Consider the following 12805-nt stretch of genomic DNA (forward strand, 5'->3'; position numbering starts at 1 on the left):
CACCTGCCTGCACCTGTGCCCAGTGCTCTGCTCCCTGTCCACCCACCCCAACACCTCTGTGCTCCTGTCTAAGGTTAAGCCCTCCAGGTGTGCACCAGATCCTCATCCTCTCACTTACGCAGGACCTTTGGCCCCCCCTACCCCACACTCCCTTCCTGTTGACTTCTTTTCTATAAGATCCTTCCCATCCCATGTAATGACAGTCTTATTTTCTTCCATCTTAGGAAACAACAACAAAAAACCATTACGATGGTAAAATGCTTGCTTCTTATCCCCAGATAAGGAGACTTACAAACTCAATCACCTGCTCCATGATGTGACAGACCTAGAGGTGGGGGGGGGTCAAGAGTCAAATCCAATTTTCCTGCCCCCAAAGCTGCAGATGCCGGAGCAGCACCCTCCCCAGCCTACTGCTTCCGTTTGTGCGGTAGAGCTCAGGCAAGGGAGGCCTTTGCCAATGACCGGGCCAGCCCAGTCATGACCTGGGCACTCTTGGGACAATGAGAAAGGCTGGAGGTTTTCAAGCGACTAGAGCACCTGCTAGGTCTGCAGGGGCCTGCTGAGTTGCCAAAACTCTGTCCTCACTGACTTGCTGATCAGACTAAATGTGGGTCGGGGGAGGCACTGTTTCCAGAACTCCATCCCCGAGCCACTCCAGCCACAGCAGGGTGTGTGTGTGTGGCCGTGATGGCAGACAGACGGGGCGGGTGAGGGGGCAGAAGCTGCCAATTATCACATAGCCCAGTGCACAGATGACACCTCATAAATCTTGCAGGCCCACAGCCCATGTGGCCTTCCTGATGGTTAATTAATGCCATCGGGTCCTCACGTACGGGTGGGAAAAGATGGCTCATTTGGCAAGCTGTCTTCCAAAGCCAGTTTGTCAGAAGGGTACACTTCTTTTCTCCACCACTCACCACATCCCTGTTCATGCCAAGAGACCAGAACAGCTCAGCCAAGCGGGTTTTCTTCCTGGGACATCCGACATGTAACCACCGCCCAGTCACGAGCCTTCAATCATCGGCCCTTTTCTTGCTCTTACCGGCTCACAAAGATTCTCCACAGAACAAATCCACTGGCTTTGTGTCTGCCAGAGACGTGGGGTAAAGTTGCAATTTTCAGACCACCCAGAGAAGCATGCATCTCCTACCTCTTGTTTGTGTATCTGCTGAAACCAGTGTTGACTTGAGTCATACTATCTCTGCAGAGTCCTCTTGCAAAAGGAACAGGGTGACCCACTTACTTGTCCGTCACAGCTTGCATGAACTCGTCCAGCAGATCATCGTACTCCTTCCCACGCACGCGCTGGTGTTTCAGCCCAATGTACAGAGGGTCTCTGAGCAGCTCCTGGAACAGAGAGCATCCGTTTGCCCAACAGTCCTGCTTTGGTGGGAAGGACCGGGAGCAGAGGGGGAGGAGGCAGTTGGAAGTGGGCTGGCCACTGCCTTGTCAGGTGTCATCTCTGGAAGGGTCTGGAGGCTAAACCATCGGCTGAGGTGGGACTCCTAGGTGGTTCCAACTTCAGGAACCAAGGATGATTTGATACAGAAAATCCTCTCAGACTAAGTCTTCTAAATCCTGGCTGCAAGTGCTCTGGGTTTATTTTAAGGTTTTTCAACAGTGGTGCTCTTAACATTTGGGCTTAGAATTTTTGGATGGGAGGGCTGAGCTGCACACTGCAGAATATTTAGCAGCATCTCTGGTCTCCACTAGAAGTCAGTAGCATCCCTGGTGGTGACCAAAAAAAAAAAAAAAAAAAAAAAAAAAAAGTCTCTAACCACTGCCAAATGTCTATTTGAGTTAAAGTGTCCCTGGTTGAGAACCGCTCCAGGCAGCATCTAGATTGAAGTATTGGGTCTCGTCCAAAGCCACTGATCTGGACTTGAATTAGAAAACACTTTATTTGTTCAAAGAAAGCTTACTGAATACCTTCCATGGGCCTGGCACTGTGCTAGTCCCTGAGGGCACAAGGGTAGAGATTTCAGGTCAAGAAAGAGGCCTATCTGAACACCGGCCTGTGGAGGTAACCCCTACTCTACCTCCTGCAGCTCTTTCTGTCACAGGGCTCACACACTCTTCTCTGTCTGCCTCTGGCCCCCTCCCCACCTCTCTCTAACTCCTCACACATACACCCTGCACAGAATCAGTGGATGCAGTCACATACATGTACGGATCGTCCATTGCTGCTGACGACCATTCTCTCACATCATACACAAAGATAAACTCAAAATGGATGAAAGACCTTAATGTCAGACAGGAATTCATCAAAATCCTACAGAACACAGGCAGTAACCTCTTCGACACTGGCCACAGCAAGTTCTTTCAAGATACGTCTCCAAAGGCAAAGGAAAGTAAAGTGAAAATGAACTTATAGGACTTCACCAAGATAAAAGCTTTCTGCACAGCAAAGGAAACAGTCAACAAAACTAAGAAGCAACCCACAGAGTGGGAGAAGATATTCGCAAATGACAATACAGACAAAGGGCTGATACCCAAGATCTATAAAGAACTCCTCAAACTCAACACACACAAAACAGATAATCATGTCAAAAAATGGGCAGGAGACATGAACAGACACTTCTCCAAAGAAGACATATAAATGATAACAGACACATGAAAAAATATTCATCATCACTAGCCATAAAGGAGATTCAAGTCAAAACCACATTAAGATACCACCTTACACCAGTTAGAATGGCCAAAATTAACAAGTCAGTAAACAACATGTGTTGGAGAGGATGTGGAGAAAGGGGAACCCTCTTACTATTGGTGGGAATGCAAGTGGTGGGGCCGCTTGGGAAAACAGTGTGGAGGTCCCTCAAAAGATTAAAAATAGAGCTACCCTTTAACCTGGCAATTGTACTACTCGGTATTTACTCCAAAGATACAGATGTAGTGAAAAGAAGGGCCACATGCATCCCAATGTTCATAGCAGCAGTGTCCATGATAGCCAAACTGTGGAAAGAGCCAAGATGCCCTCCAACAGACAAATGGATAGAGAAGATGTGGTCCATATATACAATGGAATATTATGCCTCCACCAGAAAGGATGAATACCCAACTTTTGCATCAGCATGGCGGGACTGGAGGAGATTATGCTGAGTGAAATAAGTCAAGCAGAGAAAGTCAATTATCACATAGTCTCGCTTACTTGTGGAACATAAGGATAGCAAGGAGGACATTAGGAGAAGGAAGGGAAAAATGAAGGGGGAGTTAGAGGGGGAATGAACCATGAGAGACTGTGGACTCTGAGAAACAAACTGAGGCTTCTGGAGGGGAGGCGGTGGGGGATGGGTCAGTCCAGTGATAGGTATTAAGGAGGGGACGGAGGATTGCATGGAGCACTGGGTGTTACACGCAAACAATGAACCCTGGAACACTACATCAAAAACTAATCATGTGGGGCGCCTGGGTGGCTCAGTGGGTTAAGCTGCTGCCTTCGGCTCAGGTCATGATCTCAGGGTCCTGGGATCGAGTCCCGCATCGGGCTCTCTGCTCAGCAGCGAGCCTGCTTCCCTCTCTCTCTCTCTCTCTCTGCCTGCCTCTCTGTCTACTTGTGATCTCTCTCTGTCAAATAAATAAATAAAATTTAAAAAAAAACTAATCATGTACTGTATGGTGACTAACATAACATAAAATAAAAAATAAAAAAAAAAGAAGGTGGGCCCTGCCCTTCATTTCTCACTCTCTTCACCCTGGACTCTCCCTCCTTGAGACAGGTTAGGGTTCCGCCCTGGCAGGAGTATGTGTTTGCAAGCTGAAGGATGACAGGAGGCACATCGGTGCTCACCCTCATGTGCACCCTTCAAGGTGACCCTCTGAAAACCACTTAGAGACCGCAAACATCCAGCCGAGGGTGAACGTAAATGTGATGCCTTGATGGAAAGCCAGGCAGTCATTAAAATCGGTGGTTTTTAAGACAAGGCAGCTACCTGGACTGATGTGCATGAGATTATCAAAAGTGAGAAAGGCAGGATTCAAAACTACGCAGATGTAGCTTCAACTCTGAAACACACACATGCAGCCCAGAGGGCGCACACAGAAACCATAAAGCTGGTATCGCTCCTGACACGTGCGGAGAAGATTCACAGTTTTAGTTCTTACAGAAACTTCCAGGGGCCACGATGAGTTGTAATCTGTAATGTTGCCCAGCGACGGATTGAGATCACTGCCATATCAGGCAGCAAAAAAGGCAATTTCTCAGTGCTGCATGTGTAGTTTGTGGGGCAAATGAAAATCTCCAGGAACATTGAAGACTTTTAGAATTTTCCAAAAACTTCTCAGTATATCCGCGTTGTAAATCGAAGGTCAACCATAATAGGGTGCCACTGAGAGAGATGGGTGGGTCTGACAGCTTTAAAGCACTCCTTATACTGAAACGTTTTATGCCTGAAATATTTCCCACCTAAGCACACACACACACATACACATGTGGGAAAGAAAGTTTCTATATGGAGAGAATACTAAAAATGAGCTTCTTCTGTTTGTATAGAACTTTCAAGTAATTCACTCCTGAAGCAAAAGTAATTTGATCCTTCCCCCTTCCCTATGCTCATCCCCACCTTACAGACGAGGAGGGTGGAGTCGGCCAGAAAGTGGCTGAGCTGAAATGGAGCCTTACTTTGACTGGATCTCAGGATGGGGCCCCTTTCCCCCAATATTCCATGCTTTGGGGGCCAGGTGACATGGTGGTGGTTCCGCACCCTCTGCCGGGTCCCCTGGTGGACCTCAGTCGTGGCAGGGAAGATGCAGGCTGTGATCCTGTAGAGGAGGCAGGGAAACAGGGACAGCCAGAATGGAAGCCGGAGTCCCTGCCGCCCGCCAGCTGGGCCCACAGCACACAGAGGAACACTCACGGCTGTGTCGGCACAACATGAAACCAGAAGTCTCCATCTTGCCCTCTGTCCCACTGAGTGACGCAGCCATCAGAACGGTCACCAGCAAGGTGTGGGACCATTAACAGGCCTGGACTCTCTCCTTGGGGCCCTCCTCAATCCTTGACTTCCTTCCATGAATGCTTAGAAGTGTTTAGCAGGAAGTACTGCTGGATAAAATACAGAATGCCTGGTTAAATTTAAATTTCAGATCGGCAAGAATTTTTTTTTTAGCCTCACTATGTCTCCACAGTTTTGCATGGAGCGTACATGGGACATCTGCAAAAATACAATTAGCTATTTATCTGAAATTTAAATTGAACTGGCACCCTCTAGTCTTCTTTGCTAAATCTGGTGGCCCTCGCGGGAGAGGCAGAAGGAATCTTGAAAGCGGGCAGGAGGTGTCTGCAGAGGAAAGTGGCACCCAGCTGGGCAGCCCTGCTCAGGGTGCTCCCTCTGAGCTCCCTCAGGCCGGTCTGGCTTTAGAATCAGAAGGGGGTCTGGGCTTTGGAGATGGACAGACCTTGGTCCAAATTTAGGCTCTGTCACTTTGGTCTGTGATTTTAAGTTTTCCTTGGAGACAAATTGTCATGGAAAACAAAAATGGTTTCCTCCTCTTTACTTGCCCTATACTCGCTGAGCACTGGCTTTAAGCAGGAAGAGAGACGAAGCCTCTGGCTGGGAAAAATACAATACTTCTCTCCTGTAGCGACAGGCCCATGGAGAGGTCCCTCAGGAAGCCTGGGGGACTGGGGAGGTCCTGGGATTGGGTTCACGCTGTGGATACAGCACAAGTTCCCCCTCCGGGTGCAGGTCTGCCTACCGCTCCTATCTTGGGGCCTTTGTTAAGCCCAGGGGTCAGCTACGAAGATCCTTGGAGGGGCGCCCTTGAAGGTCACGTGCACACAGAGTGAGCGCGTCTGATGGCACCGCAGGCCAAGTGAGGGCTGTTCATCAGCTGCGGTAATGATACTCTCTCGTGAGGTGGACCCCAGCTCTGCTGGCAGACCCACACTTCCCCGGGACTCCAGCAGCACCCCCAGGGCCCCAGTGGCTGGGCTGTGTGGACAGTCTGTCCCCATGTCTCCCCAAGAAGACATCTACCCATTAGAATTCATTGAAGCTCAGGCGCCTGGGTGGCTCAGTGGGTTAATGCCTCTGCCTTCGGCTCAGGTCATGATCCCAGGGTCCTGGGATCAAGCCCCACATTGGGCTCTCTGCTCAGCAGGGAGCCTGCTTTCCCCGCCCCCCCACCCCCGCCTGCCTCTCTGCCTACTTGTGATCTCTGTCTGTCAAATAAATAAATAAAATCTTAAAAAAAATAAAAAAGAATCCATCTAGGCTCAAGACTTCTGCCAGAAGAAGCCTGCTAAGGCTCAGAGGCCACCTTAAAGCCAAGCCTGGCGTCGCCCTGCAGGACAGATCGTGCGAAGTATTGTGAGCACTGGGCTTGGAATCAGAGACCTGGGAGAAGCTATTTCTGCTTTGTGCCCCTTCTCCTGGGTGAAATGAGGGGTTTTAATGAGAAGTACATCTGACCCTTGAACAACAGCTCTGAATGCCACTGGTCCACTTATCTGTGGATTTTTCCCAGTCAATATAGTACAGTGTTGTAAATGTTTTTTTCTCTTGTGATTTTCTTAATAACACTTGCTTTTCTCCAACTTATTTCACAGTAATGGTACAGTATGTACATACTGTAAAACACACATGATACACACAACACACATGATATGGGCTAACTGGCTACTTATGGCATCGGTAAGGCTTCCAGTTGATAGTAGGCTATTAGTAGTTAAGCTCTGGGGACTGGAAAGTCATACGTGGATTTTCAACTGTGTAAGGGTCAGCACTCCTCATTCCTGTGTTGGTGAAGGGTCAACTGTAGCTCAGGTCACTTCAAATGTGGGCAGCCTGTGACACTATCTGGCTGCATGTGGATGAAAGAAAAGACATAAACCAATCCACGCACAGCCACCGAGGCTGCCAGCTGGTGGACTTATCTGGCGGTGGGGGACTCCTGATTTTGAGCCTTTTCATGGGCTCGCTGCCCCACATATTTATTTTTCCAAACTTCCTTGGGGTTGGCAGGTAAGAGTGACTCAGAATTTCAGGGCGGTGGAGAGCAGATGTTTTCCTTCAACAGAAACATCAAGGGCTCTTGTCCTTGACTCGGATTAGAGCTCCTGTAGCCTCAGGAGTTTTCACAGACACACACACACACACACACACACACACACACACAGTCTCGTTATTCCAACATGATAGCTCCTCAAACAGCACTCTCCCTGCACTGACGTGTGGATGAGAGGTTAAACGTCTCTCTCTTATTGCTCTGGCTTACTCTGGGGGAGAGACATGCCCCAAGACTTCTAGGGAGGAGGGAATCTTGCAAATGGATTCAGTTTAAAAAGAAAAAACAACAACACAGAACTGTAGTGTGGGGGATCACATGGTAACTGTGTTTGGGAAGAACGCGATGACCATCTTCCCAACATTGGCCACTTTGTTACTCTGGATTTTTGTGTCTTGAATTTTGTGAAGAGGGTCCGGTGGGAGTCTGCCTTTCTTTGGGGCAGGAGGACTGTCCTTATAGCATCAGTAACCCCTGGGCCTGTGCATTCATGGGGCCCCTGCCTGCATGAAGCACCTCCTTTCCTGGTCTTCAACACCAAGTCTGTAACACAAAACACTCAGCCCCTTGAAGCTGTGCGCCATGGTGGACAAGGGAGCTCCAGAGCCAGAGACACCGGGTTCCAACCCCGGCCCTGACACCGCACTGGGGGGTCTGAGGTGCGTAGTTCATGTGTGTGGGTCTCAGTTTCCTCATCTCACACAGCTGCGGGGAGAGTGAAATGAGATTCAAATCCACAATGGCCTCGAGCTAGGCCTGGCACACTGCAGTGCTGGGAGCTGCTTTCTCTCCCCTGCCCCGTGGCGCGTGTGCCCGCTCTCAGCTGGGGACCTCTCTGGTCCTTCCTAACAGGAGGGGGCAGCCCCAGGGAAAGTGCTCTCCCTTCCATACCCAGAGGGAGAAGTGATTCAGAGGCCTAAAGCCTCGGGGGAGAAGCAGACCCAGGGAGAAGGAAACGTTAGCCATTAAAAATGATCAATCAGGTGCTGGCATTGAAGCACTGACGACTAGAATATCCCGCCCACGCCCTGGCTCTCACGTATCTCCCTCATGCCAGGCAGAGTGCCTGACACCTACTAAACATTCAATGAACTTTTGCTAAATAAATAGAAAATGTTCATAAAATAACATTAATCAAAAAAAAAAACGAGAACAAAAATACAGGCACATTACTCCATCTATGTTGATGCATAGATGAATACTGGAAAGGAACACAGGCAGAGCATGGTGGGAGAGATGCCATTTCCCTTTCCTTTTAAGATTCTGAATAATGCGTTCGGGTTACTTTAGTAATAAAAATTCTAAAAATCGCAAAATGACCTTTACTTCTGAAGCTGCAGGCACCCAGGCAGGCAGGTGTGGTGTGGGCAGAGGAAGGTAGAGAGGAGGACCGCGGCCCTGCCACTCCCGGCAGATCTTTTTGGGCAAATTCATTTCTCTGAGTTGTCAAGCTTAAACAGGGTGGCCTGTGAAAAGTGCCTGGCCATGACTTACTCTGTGCTTCCTACCTGTCTTCGCGTGGGTTTATTACGAGTTGGGGCTAGCTCTCAGTTCAGCACATCATTGCAGTGTTAGACCTTCAACAACATGGGATCTTAGGCATCTGCTAGAGGCAAGCCACGCCCTTCCAGGGGATACAGTGGCCTTAGCCTCAGACTGAGTCTCGCTTGAGCCAGCTTTTAGGAGGGAGTGAGTCAAGGTCTCTATTAAATCCAGGCAGAACACAGCAAGAGGACCTGGATGAGAGGAACAACTAAAACAAAATTCACTACCCTCATCCTCGCTGGCATGATTCAGTGCATGTTGTGACCAAGGGACCATTTCGGCAGGACCCAGGCATCTGGTCTAGGGAAGAGAACCACAGCACACAACAGATCTTGAAGACTGCTCTTGCCACCCTGCTTTCTGTCTCCTAGGCTGGAGGGGAGCATATGGAGAAGAACTTTAGAGGCAGAAACCCTCAGAAACCTTCTGGTTCAGTTCCTCATTGTACCAGGAGAAGATCAAGTCTGAATAGGTGCGGGGACTCACCTGGCTGCCCGTACTGTCAGAACCAGGGTCCCACTTCCCAGGGCGGTCCTTCTCCCACTCCCCTTGTCCTCTCTCACCCCACTCCCACCCCCTGGGATTTCCCAGCTCTTAAGCAGACATCTGCCTGGCTGTCCTCTCACTTGATGGCATCTGTGGCTAAAGCCTGCATAAGCATCATTCCTCCCGAGGAGCCACAGTGCTCACTCTTGTTTAGAAATAGGGGGACGGCCACGCCGAGACACGGCAAGTGTCTTGAGAAAGATCACTGCAGAATGTGAATAAGATAACCTTTTCAACAAATGTGAGTCAAGAATCTAAAAAGTGACCACTCCCTTTGCCTCATCATTTCTGCTTCTAGGAAATCATCCGAGGTACATGATCACACATGGAAACAAAGACTGATCTGCAAACATGGGCTCAGAGTAAAGCTTGTATCTGCAAAAAGGCAAGAAGCAACCTGAGTATCCAGCTGTGGGAGCTTTCCTTCATAAACCATGACACACCAGGGAGCTGATATGTGCAGTAATGGCTAATGACCTAGGAGAAAACTCCATACATATAAAGTTTTAAAAAGCATATACAAAGCTATATATTCAATATAAACCTGATTTTGGTTTTATAAATGTTTGGGGGGGTGGGAAAGGCTGCAAGGAAATATGTCAAAATGGAAAGCGTGATTGGTACTGGTATATAACTGATATATTTTTTTAAAATATTTTATTTATTTGACAGATAGAAATCACAACTAGGCAGAGAGGCAGGCAGAGAGAGAGGAGGAAGCAGGCTCTCCACGGAGCAGAGAGCCCAATGTGGGGCTCGATCCCAGGACCCCGGGACCATGACCTGAGCCGAAGGCAGAGGCTTTAACCCACTGAGCCACCCAGGTGCCCCCGTATAACTGATATTTTTAACACTTCTCTGATTTTCTCAAATTTTTTCCCATTTTAAAAAAAGATGAATTTTTTTCATCTTTAAACTCACCGACTCATCTTTAAAGCACCGACTTTAAACTCAGAGATGCACGTCATTAAGAAGGAACTCTTGGGGGGCACCTGGGTGACTCAGTGGGTTAAGCTGCTGCCTTCAGCTCAGGTCATCTCAGGGTCCTGGGATTGAGTCCCACATTGGGCTCTCTGCTTGGCAGGGAGCCCGCTTCTCTCTCTCTCTCTCTGCCTGCCTGCTTCTCTGCCTACTTGTGGTCTCTCTCTGTCAAATAAATAAATTAAAAACAAAACAAAAGTGCAAGCAGGATGAGATCACTGGAAATAGAAACTTAAAAAAAAAAAAAAGAAGGAACTCTTGGGTAGTGTTTTGTCTTTTCTGACACAGGGACCCAGAGCAGAGCCTGCAGACGCACACAAACCCCATGGCCCAGGATAGTACCTGGAGGAGCCGACTCTTGCCTGTGGCTTGAGCTCCTTAAATCCCAAACCATGTGGAATCTGTAGGAGGATCTCATCCACAGCTTGGGGCACCTTCTCTCCCTGGGCTTGCAAGACACTCACCTGACTGATTGAGCTATTTCAGCCCCTGACCCTGCTGCTTTGAACCTTAATTCTTTCACTGAGGCAGCCTACCTCTACGATGCTGGAAAAATACCGCCCAGCAGCCTCTGTCACCTGGATCAAGGGACCCTCTTCACTAGTGAGTCAGAGAGAGGTCGCACAGGGTCACAGAACGGAGAAGCAAACAAGGCCCAAGCTGGGGTCAAGGAGGGCACAGAGGGCCTTGAGGAGGAAGGAGAGCCAGGAGACCCGGTAGCCGGGGGAAAGGGAATGGGCCGGGTCAAGGCAGGGAGGAGAAAGGTCCCTACCTCTCAACCATGCAAGAGAAGGGCGTTGGCGAGGGGGGCCCAGGAAAGAAATGTCCCAACGCTGTATCGATATATCTGCCCCTCAAAGGTGCCTCCCCCCGACCTCCAGCCGCCAGCTTCTGACCCCAGGGCTCCGGGCCTGGGCAGTGTGTTACCTCATTGTTGGTGCCCACATCCAGCAGGACGGGGAGGCACTGCTGCGGGCTGACCCCTCCACACGCCGTGTACAGGGCCAGCTTGCCCACGGGGATGCCCATGCCGTAGCAGCCCAGATCTCCCAGGCCCAGGATGCGCTCGCCGTCAGTCACCACCACGGCCTAGAAACAATCAGGGAAACGCCTCTTGTGACAAAGTGCTCGTTTTGTCACTCCTCCCACATCGGGCCTGACAACGGGGCGCCCACCTCCTCGGCTGGGGGATGGAACGCTGGTCAGGGAAAGGGTCAAGGGATTCATTCCATGGCAGGTGGCAGTCCTTCTCCCTGTCCCCAACCCTGGCGGGCTGGTGAGAAGCCCCACTGAGCTGGGCGGACGCCTTCCCCCGCACTCTGAGGTTTAGGGTGGGGGCTGCAGAAACAGCTGGAGGGAAACCATATCTGGTCACTCTCCCTCCATGAAACTAAGCAGATATTCCCAGCTCAAGATCTGGCACAGGGACATACTGAAAGGAGACCACGAGGGACAAGTGTTCATGCTGCCGCCACAGGCCCAGGGTTTCAAGGCCCATGGAAGTGCCCTCTGCTCCTGGGGTACAGTAAGTCCAGCCTGCAAAGGGCAGGGCTCTCATGGCAGCTGCTGGGGTCACTGCTTCCTATGAACCCCGGAGGGTTCTCAGGCTGTCCTGGGGTTACCATTGTGCTCTGGCAAACAATCGCTGGAGTGCTAGTTCGGGCTTACTTGCTAACAGATGCCGGTGAGGCGGACGGTGGTAGAAATTACTACGATTTTGACAGATATTCACTTACTCATTCCTTCACTACATATTTATGAAGTAGCTACTTGGCAGCCGCAAGGCCAGATCCTCTGCTCATCTGTAATCACAAATCTGTATGGATTCAGGCCTTAAAGGACTAAGGGGTAAAAAAAAAAAAAAGATGAAACATGCCTGCTTCGAATTAACGACTCTGGGGGGAGAGTGAGATGCGGAGCAGCACGAGGGCAGTGGGGACTGAGAGAAGGGAGAGTTACTGCCTGTAGGGTAACCTTTTGTAAGGGAGAAAGGACCCACGTGCCACCCTCTTGGACAAGAGAAGACTATCCGTAGGGGGTACGGTGCGGAGGAAGGAGCTTGATACGAAAGGAAATTCAGAGGCAGGATAGCGGCGGGGAGGGTGTGGGTGTTGTGTGGGGAACAAGGAGATGCAGGTCGCATGAAAGGAGAGAACAGGAAGTCAGGCAGGAGTCAAACCGTGAAGGGTCTTGAAAGTGAGACCACAGAGATGCCCTCGGGTGACAGTGAAGTTGTTCATAGGTCACCCTGACCAGCTCACCATCATTGCCTTCCTCCATCTTGAAATGACTCAGTTTACGGGGTCACCCCTCCCTCCACTGGAGCCTGGCTTTGACCAGGGATTAGGAGCAGCTGAGGGATGGACACCCCGGAGCCCCACGTGTGGTGCTCCCGGGCTCATGGGGCTCAGCTCAATCCATGCAGATGCCACTGAGCTCTGGGGATAAAGACATGAAGACCCATTCTTGCCCTGGGAGAGTTTATGATCCAGTGCCCAAAGGGCCCAGGGTGTCTTAAGTATTTCTATTCTCCAGCTCTCTAAGGATAAGGCCATGCAAAGGCTAGTGCTGCCTTTTGGTAGCAATTAAGTACAGAGAATCTAACAAACACTCCTCTGATTCTGGAAAGGGGACCTGGGGTGGAGGGACAAGAGACCCATGACGATCACGAATTTCCCCCTCAGACTGAACCACTGCCTCTATGGGGAGTGTTCTCAACCTGCAT

The 12805-nt window shown here is 50.0% G+C and overlaps 1 protein-coding gene across 2 annotated transcripts in view; it reads right to left on the minus strand.

Moving 5' to 3' along the window:
• Positions 1–12805, minus strand: part of ME3 (malic enzyme 3) — a 217150-nt gene that overhangs the window by 63803 nt on the left and 140542 nt on the right. For both annotated transcript variants that reach the window (XM_046017562.1, XM_046017561.1), the window contains exons 6-7: positions 11008–11169; positions 1244–1347 (exon numbers count right to left, since the gene is read on the minus strand). In XM_046017562.1, the coding sequence (XP_045873518.1) occupies positions 1244–1347; positions 11008–11169 (266 nt within the window). The remainder of the gene's footprint in view (positions 1–1243; positions 1348–11007; positions 11170–12805) is intronic.

This window comes from Meles meles, chromosome 8, assembly GCF_922984935.1.
Source record: "Meles meles chromosome 8, mMelMel3.1 paternal haplotype, whole genome shotgun sequence".
Taxonomy (NCBI): Eukaryota; Metazoa; Chordata; class Mammalia; order Carnivora; family Mustelidae; genus Meles; species Meles meles.